Source organism: Scomber scombrus, chromosome 20, assembly GCF_963691925.1.
Source record: "Scomber scombrus chromosome 20, fScoSco1.1, whole genome shotgun sequence".
Classification (NCBI taxonomy): Eukaryota; Metazoa; Chordata; class Actinopteri; order Scombriformes; family Scombridae; genus Scomber; species Scomber scombrus.
Genome location: NC_084989.1, coordinates 7,195,548 through 7,214,169, shown reverse-complemented (window position 1 = coordinate 7,214,169; position 18,622 = coordinate 7,195,548). Strand labels below are relative to the sequence as shown.

The 18,622-nt window shown below is 40.8% G+C and overlaps 1 protein-coding gene across 1 annotated transcript in view; it reads right to left on the bottom strand.

The window, feature by feature from the left end:
- The window catches only part of adarb2 (adenosine deaminase RNA specific B2 (inactive)), a 167,311-nt gene extending 157,600 nt beyond the window's left edge, over positions 1–9,711 (bottom strand). The window contains exon 1 of the mRNA XM_062441363.1: positions 9,609–9,711. Coding sequence (XP_062297347.1) covers positions 9,609–9,711 — 103 coding nt within the window. The remainder of the gene's footprint in view (positions 1–9,608) is intronic.
- Between the last annotated feature and the right edge of the window lie 8,911 nt (positions 9,712–18,622).

The following is an 18,622-nucleotide window of genomic DNA, read 5'->3' as shown; positions in this document are numbered from 1 at the left end:
AACATAGTTAGAAGGCAGAAATGACCATTTGCTAGACCCCTCCCCCGTTATGTTGCTACATGTCAAACTTTTAGTGCAGATTACAATGATGAAGCAATCATATGGCAGATTTACCAATTAAAATTCTTAGTAATGCAAAGAAGGCTTCTCATGTCTAGCCAACAACCCTGAATATTGTTGGCTGAAGTGACAAAAATCAATGAGTTGGTTGAAAACTCCATCTGACTTTAACTTGTTATTTTCTGTTACTTATATACTGTATGCTAAACATGGTCAAAGTTTGGTTTTTTTTATTAAAAAAAACATGCTCCCTTGCTTTTCCAGTGTTTTTTTCTACTTTGCAGATGACCTGACTTAAGGTTTTGTGCATGACCATAAACGGTCATTTGTCCTGTAGCCTTGGTTGCTAAGGTTGTTGCTAAGGTTCTCCAAGGTGCTGTTTGCCTTGTCCACACTCATATATCAGGTCGGATTTTGGCTCAAACATGTACAGACGTATTTATGAAGATGACCTTTTGAAATCCTGCTACTACAGTTGGTTGTATGGTTTGCTGACATAGCGGGCGGATGTCTCCTGAAAGACAGCTTCCAGGATCTAACCAATCAGAATACAGTGGGCTCCTCGGGATAGGGACCTAAAAGAAATTAGGTAAAATGGCCTGTTTCAGACAGAGTTTAAACTGGGAGCCCGCATAAAGGGTCAGTATGAGTTAAATAAGGAGTTTCTGAATCATGCAAAGATATTCCAGTAAAGCCCCGTTTTAAAAATTTAGACCTGGAAATAGGCATAATATATTCCCTTTAAGGGGGAAACCCTATAAAATGGTCTTAAATGTGAACTTGTTGAGTTAATAGAGGAATAATGCGAAAAAATTGGAGGCTAAAGGTCCTCCAAACTCTTTACAATACAGTGAAATTTTTGGCTGTTAGAGGACAGGATGTAATGAACAGTCAACTGGACTGAAGAACTTGAAGATAAGTAATTTGCCATCTCCTCAAGGAATAAAAAAACATACCAAAGTGCTGACAGAGCAAAGGTACCAGTGTCTGAAGCTGCTTCGGCTCAGATTCATATTAATGACCTAAAAAAGATCTATCAGGAACGGACAGCAGTGATTATCGTGATTGAGTGTCCACCTCGGCTCAAGTTGTGTGGAGCCCACGTCAAGGTTAAGACAAGTTTCTTTGAGAAAAGACACACCGCAGAGTCTCTCCACGTGGCCCCCGCTTGGTAAAATGAACTCGTTTGGAGGTTGTTAAGGTGTAGGATTCTCTCCGACCTCCGGAGAGAGCCCTCAGGAGAGGCCCTCTTGTAAAACGTTCCATCTTATTAATGGAAATAAATGCTGTTAGCGCCCCACCCCTCCCCGTCCCTACCCGACCCCCCCACCCGCCCCCTCCAGCAATAAGACGTGTCTATTCTTGGCTAAAGTCCCCTTCATTAACGTTATCTCAAATAGGCACCCAGTCTGATGGCGAGAGAAGGGGATGGCGTGTGGTTAAGCTGCTTCATCCAATTTCATTATTCCATATGAGGCGGGGTATCAGTGTTAACTTTGCTATGTCAGCACAGCACACGAGGTAGTTGTGCTGTCATGTGGCTGAAGCATGACATCAGTGCAAAGGTTTAAGTTGCCAGGAGTCAACAGTGCAGCCTCGGCCAGCTGATCAGATGCTGTCAAAAGGGCATTCCTCTGATCTTTTATTCTCAGATGCGCTCAAACGGCAGTGTGGCAAATTTCATTGCTGACCTGCAGGATTCAGGAGTGAATTTGTCAAACAGCATAAAGATTTTTTTTTTCATGCACAAATTCTAACACCTTCTTTAGCTATTTTCTGCTCATGAAATATGTCCCTTTTCACAGTAGCAGCTACCGCGCTGCGAATACTCAGGAGCAAGCCAGAGGACAACAATAACAATAACAGAGAGTGTGTGTGCACTGAAATGAAAGACAGGAAAAGAGAGCGAGACAGAAACGGGGAGAGACCACATGAAAGAAGAGAAAATGAGAGAGGAAGACGGAGAGGAGAGGGATGATCTGGCTTCTCTCCAGGCATGATGACTCAGGGATGATGGCACAGTTAGAGCTAATTAGGATCATAAACTGGAGAAATGTTTTGCCACCATGATGTGTGGGGTGCTTCCTCGCTATTGGCAGAACCTCAGATTAGATGTGAGAGCTTGTCTTGAGAGAATGCTTAACTAGTAGAAACAAAAAAGTAATAATAATACAATTTTAGAGCAAATTGTCATGTGACTGAATATCTTCCAGCATGTAGCTAACACATTTACAGTGCAGCATTTCAGTATTTCTGTTGCGAGACCAATCATAAAAAGGACATTTCATGTGACACTCAACTGGTTCCTTTCACTATTAAAAATACTGTTTTTGAATTTCTGACTGAAATCTTTCTGAATAGTGTCGTCCTCAAGCACAACAAACATTACATTACAAGCACTTTTCCAACAATCTCTGCCCAAGTTTCGAATGTCAGGCTACATACAGGTTACTGGAGGTTGGTTGCATCCTGAGAGGAAGACAGCAGACACCACTCAGTACACATCCCCTGCATGAATTTTTAATTAACAAGGTAATTTAATTACCTCCTATTGTCCTAGTATTAAACATCAAAGATAAGACAGTAGTTAAAACATCAAGGAAACTGAACATAATCTGTGTAGTAGTGGATTAATAATTTAATACATTTTTATTGAAGAGCTCTGAGTTCCTTCAGAAGTGTCCCCCAATTTTAAAACCAACCTACTCTCCTTAAAAGTATACTATAAGATGATTTATCCCAACCTATGGGACAAGACCACCACAAGAAGTCACTTTATCAATCAAGGTGGCCTCAAGATGATTTTCCAAGGTGGCAAAAAAGAAAACCCCAAATTCCACTGCACTAAATTATCTTTATTTTTTAGAATGTACTGACATTTTTGCTTCTGTCTTGTTAAACACTGCATCGTTTTACCTCTTCAGGCAATTTAAGTTATTCAAAAGAAACACTCTAATAAGGGAAAATCACTGCTCACAACTCAGACATGCACTCTGTACTGAGGGATCACAAGGAGATAATGCTTCAAACTATGGGGTCTCACAATCAAAAAAGAACAAAGTCAAAACAATAATGAAGGTCCAGCTGGATAAAGAAATCATTTACATGTCAAACTTATGGCTCCAACAAACCATTTTCATTAAAAAAACATTATGATGCGTTCACTGAACGTCTGACACACGTATGACAAAGCAACATTTCATTGGAGGTGTGATTCTAACGGCTGAATTTTGACTCAGGTTTGGTGCCCTGCTGTATGTCCAACGCCACCTCAACATATCTTGTCAGTTCTTACGAGGCAGCTTCACCCTCTTTTTAAACCATCAACTCTCCCGTGTTGCTTTGTCTGCTGGATTCCACTGCAGACGCACAAACACTGACAGGAAGAGATAATGCTGCTGACTTGCTGTGCTACATCTCTGTTTATGAGGACTGACAGCTCGCTACGATCGGCAGCGCACCAGCACGTACTGTACAACCCCCCCTCCCCGCCCCCCACACACACACCCACCCACATACACACACACAGTGAAAATAAATCACTCTGCACATGCAAACAAATTAACACACAGACGCATCATCTGATACACTTAGGAGCACCACTTCCACCCCGGCAACACATAAATTAGCGCCATTTAACAGTGTTGCGGTATTACAATCCTCCAATGTCCACACTGAAGTCGTTATTGTTTTGAAAGCTGTTGTGGACAGATTGACGGAGCGCAACACATGACTAACTCAATTTAATTTCTGTGTTTTGTCGTCATAGCAACAAGTTATTTGTGATGTGAGTAATACCCTTATCTCTCCAACTCTGGGAGTCATCAAACAACAGACTAATTAACTTAAGTGTCACCTTCTGAATTTTTTAAACCGGCATCTGTGCTTTTGATACTCATGATTCTTTTTTTTTCTCCGCAACCTGACTGCAGAGGCTCCACCAGCTCCTGTGTGTGTGTGTGTGTGTGTCACTGAGACATTTTGGCTGAAAATTTGTTTTCTCTGTCTGAACTTTAAGTAGAATTTCCCACTGCCGAGCTACGAAAAAAAGCCAAGAGGGACTATTACGAGATAATTACTAATTATGCTAATGTGCTAAAGTTGTGCTACTCCTTTTCCTTGGTCATTTTATCAGCTGTCCTCATGAGACCACAGTCAGTAGTAATAACCTTTTTTTCCCCCCCTCAGCTAAATGTTCAGTCGGTTAGAGGACGCCGTGTCCTAAACCGACGACTTCTGCCGCTACCTTTAATCAGGAAGTGCCTGTAAAATTCAGCAAGCCGTGGGTGTGCACACGGAGGAGCGCCGCACCGTTACCACCAGCGCTGACCTTCATTAACCTCATAAATGCCAGAGGTGGTTTTTTTGTGGCGGCTCTTAATGCGTTTATCAGCACAAACACAAACAAATGTGACAGAAGTGTTTCAGGGCTAAAACTAGAGCTTTACATCAACCCCCCCCCCCCCTTTTTTTTTTCTCCATCCTCCCACAACACGCAGGCTGTGTGACATTGGGCTGTCCCAACATCCGTGTTCCCCAACCAGGAACGCCCCCCCAAGCCCTGCTGTGAATACATCTACATGAGGAAATAAGTGGAGTGGACAATTTCAGAGAGTCGGCAAGATGGGCGTTTACTGCCTGTCTGTGTCTTGCTGGGTTTTATTTAGCAGTGGATTCTGAATGAAAATGTAGGCCATTGCAGGAAATATACTGTACCGTTACAATCCATACATACAGGTTTACAGGCAGTGGGACACCGATGTTACTAAACAGGTTACATTGAAAATAGTCATTTCACAGGCGGACACACAGAACACTCCAGTGCACCACAATGAACCACAGCACATCTCCACTGTTTATACTACTGTGGGTGTAACACTTGTTTTTTCAATGAGATCATTCATTCAGAAAGCGTTTGAGTATTGTACTGCTCATAAAAGAGACCTATTTTTCTGAATTTGTATCCTTTTTTTTTTTTTCTTTGCAGTTCTGTCGCCCGCTTCAATAAAACCCTCGTAACAGCAATTTTTACTTGAACTGAGCCGTTTCAGTGGGTCGACACAATGATGTAAACACGTCATTCAAACAACGGGACTTAGATGCGCCACGTCAAAATGAATTTCCACTCCCTTGCAATGGACAATAAAGTTTTTCTGATTCTGATTCTCATGTATTACATGAGGATGAATGCTGAAGCTGCAAGAGTTTTAAATCATAACTAATAAACAAAGAAAGCTGCATAAACAAAAACATTTGGAGGGGGAATCCTGGTGGTCCGGTGCTGCATCATATATACTATGTAACTTAAACATCCTCACTCATTCTGGCTGTTACATGCTGTTCCCCACTCTCATCCAAACATCTAAAAATGTAAAATCGCTAAAAAGGTATATACTTTTCACTATGGGGAATTGTTTTTTACATCTTGGAAATCTTTCTAAACAAACAGCAATACATGACATTTTGGAGGTACAAGGTTTTCATTCAACACTCTTAATCAATGAATTAAGAGCAGCAAACCTGTCATTAATAAAATCTTGTACCTGGCTGGTTAAATCAATGATTTTGGATTATTTAAACGTGCACAAACGTAATAAAGTGAGTGGTGTCTGTCCACTCAGGCTCAGCCTCCACCATGACCTCCACCCTCACCTCCTCTACAGCCTGCACTACTACTGCCATCAGCACAGTTTCCTCTCACTGTTGCCAGCTCTGTTCAGCAGACAGTCACATCAGCCCTGAGAGAGCATCCGGGTTGCTCGACAACGATCGACCCCCCCCCCCCCCCCCCCCCCCCCCTTCTCTTTCCCAATGGCTCCAGTCACCACACACGCGAGGGAGCAATGACCCTCAAGCCCCCCCACCGCCTCAACTTCCACCATCACCTTGGCTGCCCACACTCGACCCCTCGCGAGGAACGAGAGCGTAAACATTAACCGCTACATAAATTATGTTACACTCTTGTGGGGTTTTTTTCACCCCCCCGGCACTCTTGATGATACGCTGATATACTGTACTGCGCGCTGAAGAGCACAGGGTGATAAGTGCGGCTGTAAAAAATAATGTTGGTCTATAAATCTCTGCAGTGCTTATTTTTGTTCGTAAAAAAAAAAAAAAACACATTGTGTGGATAAAAGACAAGGAATATGTGCCACATATGCCACAGATAAAGGAAGAAGGGAGGAAAAAAAGGCTTGTGTCAGAGTGATGGAGTCGGACTGACAGATGTGATTTTTGCAGACAGTAACCCTGGGTTGCGCTGTAATAGGGAGTGCAGCACTTTTCACCCAGATGTTGCTGTACTGTACATCACCGGACTGTCACCCATCTCCAAAAGAGAATTTTATATTTGTGGCAGGAATAAAGCAGCAGTAGCAGCACCCCCCCCCCCTCTCTTGAGAGGCATAACCGTATATCACAAGGCTGTGATTAATTAAGAGGCAGATACGCAGCACGTCCATGAATCCTTCGGAAAGCGGTGACAGACAGAGGTCGCTGGTCAAACACTGAGCTTAAGGGACAGCAAACAAAACGCGGAGCGAGGAGCGCGTCCCCACAATGCCGAACTGACAGGAGAATTGCAACCTGCACAATACTGGGGGGGGGGGGGGGGGGTTGGCAAACTGTGGCTCCCAGAGAATGTGTGTGAGATTTCCAGGAAGTCTGCTCCCAAGACAAGAGATGTAAACAAATAAATCTCTAACGCTGCCCCACATCATCTTCTCTTGATTTCATCTAAAGTCTCCTAAAAAAAAAAAAAAAAAAAAACAATTCCAAAAAAGACAAATAAAATAAATCAATAGAAGTGTTAGGGAGGGGTGGTGGGAAATCTGCTTACAACCTTTTGAATACACACATAGGTTTCAGTGAGTCCAACTACAAATAATCTGCAGCCTTTTTCAAGGGATTAAACCCCAAATGCCACGCAATAATCCCCCCGAGACTTCATGCCTTTATGGCTCGATAAAAATTAGAATTGTGTGAAATCTCAAGATGATGATCAGCTGGCATTTTCAGGCATTTACAGTATAAAAGATAAAGGATAATAATGATTGTATGGAAGAAAAAAAAGAAGAAAAAAAAGCTGTGCGGGCGGCTTTGTGTAATTTGTGGTCAAGTTTGAAGCAGGAATAGGAAAAGAAAAAATCCTTCAATCATAAATCGGGCTTTCATTTTGACAGCTTAAACATTTCCTGTTCAAAGTGCTTTTTTCTTTCTCCCCATCACCACCATCACCACCACCACCACCCCCCCACCCCCCCACCCAAATTTAAAAAAACAAACTGCACAGGAAAAACCACCTCCTGCAGCTTTGGAGGAGTCAGCGGCTATCAGCACTTCCCGAAGACACAGTTCATTTACAATCGGTCCCTGAACTGGCCCCTAATGTCCCGTGTTATCAGAATGAATCAGCAGTGCTGATAAATTAGCCGTTGGGAAACACGCTGCGAAGGCCTGTCAGCTAATGTGTGCGCGTCGTGTGATTCTCATATGCAATGCTTAATGTTGTGGAACCAATTCTGTCGTTTCCATTATGTAAATACATTTGCCTCAGCACTATATTTTATGTATTGTCTCCCTTGTCTCAATTACTTGGGCTATTAAAAATCAAGAGGTTATGGAAATGAGGTGCGGTTGTCTGTTTGTAGTTTGACGACAAGTGCAAAGTGTTTGTGAATGCTCTTTATGCATTCAGTTGCAGTCGGATACGTCAACACGCTCGGAGCGTTCGCCCATATTCCACAATGCAACGGGGTTGGCACGTCAGTATCTCCGAGCACACACAGAACAAACAGTTGTGTTATCATCTGTTAGAAATATAAAGGAAGAAAATGAAATGTGCTGTTGCCATTTCATTTAGATCTTTTCTCTTTTCTTATAGCAATGGCACAAAATATAAAAAAAATAAAGAAGTGAGTGTTTGTTGTCTGTGCCAAAGCTTCAATTTGTGTAAGTTGCTGGTAATTAGCCACAAAGCTGATTTAAAAATACTTGAAGACGTAATCAAGGAAGCTAAATCAGGCTTCTTTTTTTGAAGCTTTCAAAGCTGCACTGACATTGTACATGATGTTTTTCTCTTTTTAAAATGTCACTTTCCCCTCATTCTACACTGTGAGCTACAACATGAAATAAACTGGTGTATTAAAAAGGTATTAAAAACAAAAATCACTTGCAGATTGATTTTAACACTGAGCAGCAAAATTGTGACCATTTTAAATTGTTCAAAAATCGAGAAGAATAACCGAGTGAGAGGTGGCAAGGTGGAAATGTGCTTTCGGTCCAGAGTGCTGTGAATTAATTTTGTCGGTAAACGCGTGGAATAAATGGTAGAAAATGTGTGTCATCCGGCAGAGATACTGGAACTGGACGTCTCCCCTGCGGGTTGAAGGGGTGTAAAAACCAAACGGGGGGGGGGGGGGGGATTTGTTTACCGTGAACCTTGGTCAGCATTTATTAACAGTCCAGATAAAGAGGGACACTCTTATTATGTTTCAGTCACTGAAAATCAGCACGCCTTTCCATTCTGATACACATGTAACTGATTCTCCCACAGTATGTCTCAGTTTATTAGATCCAGCTGTTAATACACCGACTTCATCAGCAGCAACACTTCTACTGTAGTCAATCTGAGATATTAGGATTTTTTTAAATACACAAATAAAATAGCAGCAAACAAAATGAAATAGCTGATTGCTTTTTCTCTTTGTTTTTCTCCCCCTGCTGCAGGACTTTAAGTGTTTCTCAAACTTAAGACTTTTTAGTGTTCGGTATAGTTCAGCAGAGCTCTGAAGAATCAAGCTTCTAATCTAAAACATTTTCTATGAGGCAACAGGAAAAGAAAGAGGCTCACAGTAATTATCAGGTATATCTGTGCTGAATAACAGGATGTTAGTGTAGTTTTAATGTAGAGGTGTAAAATTCTTATTACAGTGCACATGAGGCTTTGCTTTTACCTCAGTCTCTGAGCTGAATTTATCTTAAGTTACTGATTGAAACTGATGCGTTAATGTAATTCAAATCATGGAGTTTGTTTTCAACGAAGAGCTGAAGTTCAACTGGATTCAGAGACATCGTCGGTTACTATTCGGATGCATTAAAAAAATAATCTACCGCTTTCATTGATGAGGCTACTTTTACATGATAAGGTTACTTTTCTATGTGTATTAAAGCGAGTTGGTGGTTAAATGTGATCGTTGTCCTCGCCGATGTTCATGAAGGCTTTTTTAAGCCCTAGAAAGGCAGCAGCAACTTCAACTTTACAGAGAAAAAACAGGGCGTCATTCCGGTTTACTTCTATCCATTTACACTGTAACGTTTCTGCACCTTCACTGTTTTTTTAAGCAGTTCAATTTGAACGGAACAAACACGCCGCGGAGCCTGCTCTACACCGGCTGAGGCAGCGCGCAGTCGCCCGGCTACCGTGCGCTCCGATACCCCGCCAAGGTGCGCACGACCTCTGCCTTCCCTTCCACTGGAGGAAAAAAAAAAAAAAAAAAGAGGGGGCACAAAATGGAAGAAGTGGTTTAAAGTTGTTGGGGTTTTTTTACCTTTTCTCTTCGATCGCCTCCTCCTTCTCCTTTTCAGCTTGCATTTGACCTGGCCGCTCTGAGCCCCCGACGCACGGCTGTTGTTTCCAAGTACGGATGCCATCAGGAATAAGTTGGACTCGGCGGCTCGACTCTCCCTTTGTACTTGTCTGGCTTCAGCCTCCGTTGCACTCTGATAACGCAGCGTCCTCGGGTTTGACGTAGACTCAGACTGTATTTTCTGCTCTCCCTCGTTTTTTTTTATCCCTCCAAACCAGGGGGGGAGCGCATCTTGCTGTCCCTATCGCCTCTGAAACTCCAGCTCTCCTCCAGCCTCACGGAGAGACTGTTTGCAGCGCAGCGTGGCAGCTCTCAGCACCACTGATACCGGCGCCCCGTCTCCTCAGCTCCTCTCCTCCAGCTTTTTTTTTTTTTTTTTTTTTTTCCGCGCCTCTGCAGAAATTTTTAACGTCAGCCACTTTGAATTCAATCATGCAGGACGCCTATCTATTTGCTGCCGAGCTTTCTAATTAGGGTCCAATCCTGGCTGTCTGGGAGGTGTGACATCACCAGCGACACCCACCAACTCACACCCCTTATTCACCCGCTGCTTTTTTTTAATGTTTGTTGCTTCTTCTTTTTTTTACTTCTTCCTCACACTTTTTTTTATTTATTTTTTTTACACACACTGCAGGGAAAATTTCTGTTCTCTTCCGCCCTCCACTGGCGGGGTCAGAGGTCAGGCTGGTGTAGGGATACTTGCTCAAGGGCACTTCGGCAGGTCGTGTGTTTACCAGCATGAGGCTCCTGAATATGAGTTGCTCCTGCTGGCAGATTGTCTCCACACTGCTGCAAACTCATCACCACTAAGTTAAAGCTTAAAGAAAAAGAAGATGATGTGGTAAACACAAAGTCTCCACAGAGACTCATCCCTTACATAAATCCTTCTTTCTCCACTCTTTCTGCAGAAGTGTTTGTCTTCTGAGATTTATGGATTATGGATCTGAAATAATTCCCCATCATTCCTGCTCTCTGTTCTAAATAAAGTAAGAATCACTGACAAAGTCCATGAAGGAAGATTATTGAGTTGAGATGAGTTTATGAATTTATGTTCAATTAACTTGCCAAATCAAATACATCTTTGATATACAGTTTGAAATAAATACTGTAGAATTTATCAGCTTCGTAAATTCAGCAGCCTATTAAATATCGGAATAAATATGTCCTGTAAACTGTGTTGTCCTTTGAAAATGCAGTTTGGAGGTTGCAGGTGACCTTCAGTGTTGGAAGGCAAAAACTGTGCTGACAGTGTGTCGCGGCCACAAAGTTTGAAGTTTGTGACATTTTGGCGTTCTTGTGTGAAAGCGGAGTGTCGGAGCTTTCAGAAAGCATTTGCAGCTTTCCTAGCTGGAGGTTATTGTTTTTATTCCCTCTACAGTGGAAGGTCAGGTGTGTGTTGGGAGGAGAAGGTGCTGCAGGATTGCTGGACACACACACACACACAGATTTGTTAAAGCCTCATCAAAAACACGCACAATAGCCGGCTTGTGTAGATGTATTCAAGTATGATATATAAAGTAAAATTATAAATGTCTCCATCAAATCAAAACATCTCTTTTACCTCCACAGCTCCCACCTATCTAAGTTTTGACGGTTTAAAAAAAAAAAAGGGAAAAAAAGCAGTTGCAGAAATAACAGTGTGACACGTTTGCTGATGTCAGACAGAAAAGTCACTTTGAGGTTCTGTTGTTGGGGTGGAAACATTTCCTCCCGGCCCCCCGAGGGCAGGAGAGGGAGGAGAGAGAGAGAGAGCGAGGGGGCCGGGGCCGTCCGCCAGGCTGCAGCCTGCCCTCAGGACGCCCACAAATATCCATGTAAATTGCAGTTTAAGAGAAATCAATACAAGTGACAAGTTGCCAATGCCACTATCTGGGGCAGTAATGAAGGTGTGCTGGTGGTGGCGAGGGGGGCGGGGCGGCTGAAGCGTACATAGATAACAGCAAACAGGCAGGGTGGGGGGAGGAGGTACAGGTTAGAGACACATGTGTGCGCACACACACGACAAGGTCAGTATCATTCTTAGATGAGTGCAAAGTGACACTAAAAGCTCAGAAATAAACTGGATTGTTGCCACTATTAGAACGAGCATGTGACTTGTCATTGTTCCTCAAACTATCGGGCATCTGTACACAACACATCTAACATTTGACGTCACACTGTTCACTGCTTCTTACCCTGCCTTCCAACAAGATTCTGCAAAATGTACCCTTAAACACTTGCCACTAACGTCCTCTAATGGTGTTCTATATGAGCAAAACATGTTTCATCATTCAGGAAACTTTGCTACCAGTAAACTTATTTAATTGTATATGCAGATATCACACTGTGTTAAACCTGCTGCATGCACTGTATGTATGATGATGGGAAAAAGATTGCTGTTGTTAAAAACATTCTTTAAGGATAGGTTCACATTTTCTTACATTTTCCTGCTGTCTATACTGGTTGTAAAAATATATATAATCCATATTTCAACTGAAACTAAAGTAGGACCTTCAAAGTTGCTGTCTTTTGAGTGCAAAATCCCCCCTTTTGTGTTTCTCTGAGCTGTGTTTCCTTGTTCAGCTGTGGTGGAGGGATAACAACACCGAACGGGAATTTTGTATGAAAACAACTGGAACTTTGAAAAATACTGAACTTACACACATAATGACATTCCAACGTAGAAGATGAACAACTACAGAGACCGATAACTATCCTATACCTAAACCTATCCTATAATGAATATGGTTTACAGCATGCTCATGGAAATACCAATGGCTTTTTGCTGAGCCCTGTGTACAGACCTAATCTATATTAAATATGTGTGGTAATCATAATCTGCCAAAAGAATGTGTACTTTATAATATATTAGCGTGTCCTAGCTTTTAAGATGAGAGAAACACACATTTGTTAAATTAAACCATAGGATTAACCCAAACACTGTTACATTTTCCACTTTAATAACAATTAAATCATCTCAATAAGTTATTTTTAATTAACAATGGCTACTGTTATGAAATTAATGGAATATTTACCAGAGTGTGCTAAATGTTTTCCTTTATTATATTATATTTGCCGTTAACTAAGCAACAAGTGCAGCTTTACATGTACAATTTATTTTTCTTTCTTTTTTTTTTTGTTCTATCTATGTATATGTATACCTACTGGTGAGATCACAGAGGAGTCAACACAAAGTCTAAGTAAGCCTGCAAACTTCTTTCTTTTATGTAATCATTCAAACCCATAAAAATGCTGTTTCACTCTCCTTGCTTTCTCTTTTGAAAGATCCAAAAAGTGACCCATGTTTAATGTGAAAAGCCCATAAAGATAAGGAAAAAAAGTCTGTAATGCCTTTGAATATATGTCTTATCTCAGAGACTGTTCATAAATAGCGCCTGTGTGTTGGAGAACGTTAACATAATGACACAGTAAAATATGGGCTTTGGAAATACCTGCGTTTGACAATTCCTATGACATGAAAAGCTCAGCAAGTGATGGATTCCTCTGATTTTGTGTTTACTCTCTGGAATTATTTAGCCAAACACTCTGCATTAGTTTGATATCTGTGGATTAAAGGGTTAGATTTCAACTGAGATTAACAGCAAAACACGTGGCAACAACTCTTTTTTTTCCATCATCAAATCAGACACCTGCAATCTAAGATAAGGAGGCCAATCAGCACCCTGTTCAGACTCGTTCATTTTCTGCACTTTTGATTTTTTTTTTCTCCACATATTTGATGGAAGATGACTGTCTAGAAATTAAGAAAATGTGGGTCTACATGCTTGTCAGAGTGCTTTTCATTTGTCGACTTTGATTTCTTTTTTTGCTGTTTTTATTATTAGAATAATTAATATAACTCTCAGGGGCAAATTGACAAAAGGATTGCGTGGCTTTGTGTTCACTACACGTGCGCAAATGTGACAAAAATAAGCCGTGTAATTCATAAAGTAAATGTACCCCAAACTGTGTCGCCAAGCAAATAAAATCTCCTGATCCTTTGCACCGAAACTATATAATATGCATCTATTTGGTGCAAAATTGGCCCTTTTCTATGCAAATGTGCCTCATTGCCTTATCAAAAGCAGTCCAATTCAAAAAGCGCATATAATGAAATTATTCACATCTTCAGAGAGTGCTTCAGATCTTCAAGCTTGTGAGCCATTGAATGATATTGAATGATATTGAATCATATCAAGGGCAAAATCTTCAGTCCCAACAGCTCTGATGCAGCTCAGGGTTCAACCATAAGTTCTGCTTTATAACAAACAATCCCGCCATATAAACCTGAATCCAAACAGCTGACTTGTGTAGATATGAAGCAGAACACTTACCTTCAGATCCTGATGGATCCACGTTTCGTTTCAGCCGCTGTGTGATGTTGCAGCAAGCTGTGGACAACAAACAGAACATCAGTACTGATGTTTCTGTGAAGTCCCAAAACATTTAGTGATACCTGAAAAACATTATTATAAAATTCAGATATTAACCTAACAAGTTTCAGACCTGCCAAAGTCACATTAATAGCTGTACTCTGACATTTGACATTTCAGTAGATTATGTGATAGTCACGAAATACTAGAGAAGAAGCAAAATACATGAAAGTTGGCTTGTGACTGAGCTCTGAGGCTTTTTGTGCTCTCCACAGTTTTCATTTTGGACCTATCTGTGTGCTGAAATATGGAGAAAAGCCTGAAACACTGGAAACCGCTCGGCCAACTCAATCAAAACAAACAAAACAAGGACAAACTTCACTCCGCTGCAAAACTTTATGGGTGTGTATGTGTGTGCGCCGTCATGTCATTAGCGCAAAATCTTTTAGATCTTGAGAAAGGGGCAGATAGCAGCCGCCATCCATTCTTTGTGAATTTGCCCCAGTGTTAAGATAGGATTGTCTCCATGGTAATACATCTGTTGCACTAATCAAAATACTATATTTAAAGTCTTTTAGCCATTATTTTAGTTAAGTCACAGTTGAGAGAGAACATGTGTCAGTCAGCAGAGCCTGAGCCTTCAGACATTGATTTGAGGAGAAAAGAAAGCTGTCTTGCCTCTTGAGAAGTATTCAGCTCCTGCTACAACAACCCAGAGTGAGTTTCAGGCTATATTAGACTCATATTTATAATTTACCAGTGGTACTATTATATTTCATTACTTCTTTTGAAACCACTGCTCAGTGCTTTGTAGTGTTTTTACCTACACAATGTTAAATTTTGCTTCCTAAACTGTCATCCTGAAACAGCTTTGAAAAAGAACACAAAAAAATCTCCAAATGATCAATTACTCAAACATTCTGCTTTTAAATCTGACAAATCGAACAATATAAAAAACGTTCCTGCTTGATAGAAATAATGGGAATTTGGTGACAGCAAGCTAGCCTGCTTATCAACCTTCCTAACCAGGTGAACGTTGTAAAGATGGAAGCCTTGGAGGCCTCATCAGTCTCTGGGTTGTTATTGACTTTAAGCTTTTCTTTTTCCAGAGGTGGGGTAGTGGTGTTGGAGGTGGGGTGGATTAGGTGGCTGTGGCCTTATCAGGTGTTCTGGCTCCTCACAAGGCGGGCGACTGGGAGACTCACATGTACCTTCATCTCCCTTCCACAGCCAGTGTGCTCCACAGACTCTAATCCACACAGGTGGCACTTTGCTGCTACAACTCCGAGTGCACTCGCATACTATATGTCACATGCACATTGTGCAGGTAACGAGCGTATGAGTGGATGCAAATAAAACTGTATTTTAATTTGGTAATTTGTGTTACATGTGCAAAACATGTGGATTTACCTTAATGTTGAGGGATAGTTTTACAGTTTTCCAAGTCGGTCTTACAGAAACAATTAGGTGTCCATCAGGTTCCTCCTGTACATACTGACCGGGAGATCTCATTCAAATGTGCTTTAAATGGAAGTGATGGGGCTAAAATCCACAGTGTGTCCACGCAGTCACTTCAGATAAGAATGTATATAAAAGTTTGTATGATGTAAATCTCGTAATCAGAGGGTGTTCAAATAGGCTCTGTGACTTCCAATTTGTTGTGACCATGTTGACAAGTCACAACATACCATCCATATATTTTCAATGTAGACTCTGATCTACTGTGGATGTGTGGAACGCAGACTCTAGAGAGGATTATGAGCAAAACTACTATGCATCCATGCTGTCCCTGTTGAGCTGGGGTGGAAGTATAGTAGCAAAAAGAAGAACTTTGACACTGACAAGACTAACGTTGAAAGATATCTACTTGATTTGACTAAAATGGAAAACAAAGAATCCGACATGCATAGAAGATCGAACCATCAAACAACAAGACTGGCCATACTCATTGAGGCTGTACTTACAACAGTGCTTTGACCCAAATGCAAATGTTAGCATACTAACATGCTCACAATGATGATGTTAACATGCCAGTGATTTGCAGGTATAATATTAACCATTTTCACCAAGTGATCATCAAAGTTATTAAGAGTTCATTCTCATGGCCATCCAATAGTTGCTTGTACAAACTCACAGGGGTGCTCAAGGGAAAGTTAGGGGACCATCAAAGTCAGTAGGATTCATTGAGTGAGAACCATGAATGTCTATAATATAATGAGATGTTTCAATGGTTAACTGAAGAATGTGACTTGCTGGTAATGCTTCTGGATCACCAAAGTCATTAAGATACATCCTTTGGGGATCATGAATGTCTGTACAAAATTTCAAAGAAATCCACAATCGTTGTTACAATTCAGTCTGCAGCAAAGTGGTGGACAGACCAACGGTGCCGTCTCTACAGCTACACTGCTAGCATGGCTAAGAACTACCACATCCAGATTTGAACATCTTTATTTGTACAATCCACATAAGATCTACATACAGTGAACAAAAATAGGCTTTTGCATGTGACCGAGAAAGAGATGCACAACAGGTGGCAAGCATCTTAAACCTACTTCATAAAGGGGGATTATCAGGATATTGCTGGAATGAGAAAAATCTAAGCAAGCTTTAGGTGGTGTCAATATGAGGAGTGTCAGTGACATTTGTGACAAGCTACTCTTGTATATTAATTATAAAAAATGGTTCCAGTTGTAACTACAATCTGACTACATCTAGAAACAATATGTACAAAAGTTAACAACAGATTTAAAGCTTTCTTTCTGTCTTCCTCCTTGTATCTTGCTTTACCTTACTTCCAGTTGCCAGGCACCGTTAATGCAAAGATTGCCGGTCGAATGAAAGAGCAGGACGAGCAAAGGACAGCTTTGTCAGGAAACTGACTCAACAGCTTTTTAAAAAAAAATACCAACACAGTTCTCCCAACAGAGGCAGTAACCAGCAAATGGAGGCGATATTGCAAAGTTGGAATGCAATGTCAGGAATTTGAGTAAACTACACCTTAATGTACCTGGCAAACATCACCGAGGCCGAACACAAAGCGTGCTAATTGCTAGCTGCAAACTCTTGGCCCACACCTCATTTCAAGGTTGCATTCCCCAACTGTATTTTAAACTTTGAAAGTGACATTGAACATTTCATTTTGCAGCACGTAACTACAGCCAGGGGGGCTAAATTCTTGCTACTGCTGATGAAGTGTCGCCAATGTACCTTTTCTTGAGCAACAATCTCCTTTGGATGACTTTTTTTTCTTCTTTTCTTTCTTTTTCAACCTCACCCCACCCCTCTTAACTGACACCCATTAATCACATTAGGTCTTTGGGAGAATTTGTCTGCTGAGCGTCAGTCTTGGCTGACCCCAACATTTGGAGAGTGAAGATAAAGACGTTGCACTGACAGCTCTGAAATAGCCCCTTTTTTCGTGGGTCAGCGTTCAGGGGAATATGAATATTATTATACATAAAAAGAGAGGAAAACAATTGAGTTCTTACTTCAGAGGAGTTGAATGACATTGGGAATTCTCAGTGTTTCTGCGGCTGTGTACAGATTGCCTGGATATGTTTCAAATTAACGTATTGGTAGCAAAAGGCTGGACATATTGACTTGATTGTGCTTTACTGCACTTGTATGAGTGTATAAGATCATCATTAAAATCTGTCTCCTTAATATTACTGCTCTATTAGGTAGCTTTCACTTTTGCCTATCTGGAAACCAACCATCTTCTGACATATAGGCTAATAAAATACTCAGAGGATTGTGCAGATCAATAGTGATAGTGTTTCATATTGGATTCCTTAATTTCTGAAACCATTGAATATTATGGTGCTCTTTGTAAGTCTACATTCCAATCAAAATGTCTCTGTGAATAGGAACTAACATCATTGCCCTTAATGTCACGTAACATTATCAGCTCTGTGGTTTAGTACAATGGAGCCATTGTGTTCTGTGTTGAGGGGAGCTTATCAGGGAAAGACAGGAAAGGAGAAAGGAAAGGAGAAAATGAATAGAATAAAAGTAAATTCGATCTGTTTTTGTAAAGGAGAGATTTCTCAAAATAGTAATTCTTCACAGCGCTGGATTCAGACACCTTGTTCAATTAAAGATGAACTGAAGTTGAATTAAAATTAATTTCTGCTAAGATATCAGTGTATATCCGTGGTGTTTATTTAGACTTGGCGATCAAGTACGTGTTGGTACAGTTACAGTCGGTGTATTGGAAACACATGACATCTGATTTGCACTGGAGAAACTATAGGTTTTATTTTCTTATTTTTTAAGTTCAAAGCTGAGGCACAGCGTCTTTCTGGAATCACTAATCCCCTTCACTAATGTCTGATCATCACAGTTCAAAACAGCTGGCTAGAACTGGTTTTTGAGGGATTATTAGATGAGCAGAAAACACTAGAAATAAATGTTCTTTTTAAAGAGTACTGCTGCAGCAATGGATAAATTGGATAAATTATTATGAAAAAATTAAATACTCATTAGTGACAGGCTATTGTAACTATTAAAATATATTTAAATGTCAATTGTTGCACTTGTATTCATCTAGTAATTTAAGAATAAACAAAGCAATTGGGCTGTAATAAATACATTAACACAATTTTTGTTTGTCTGAAGAGC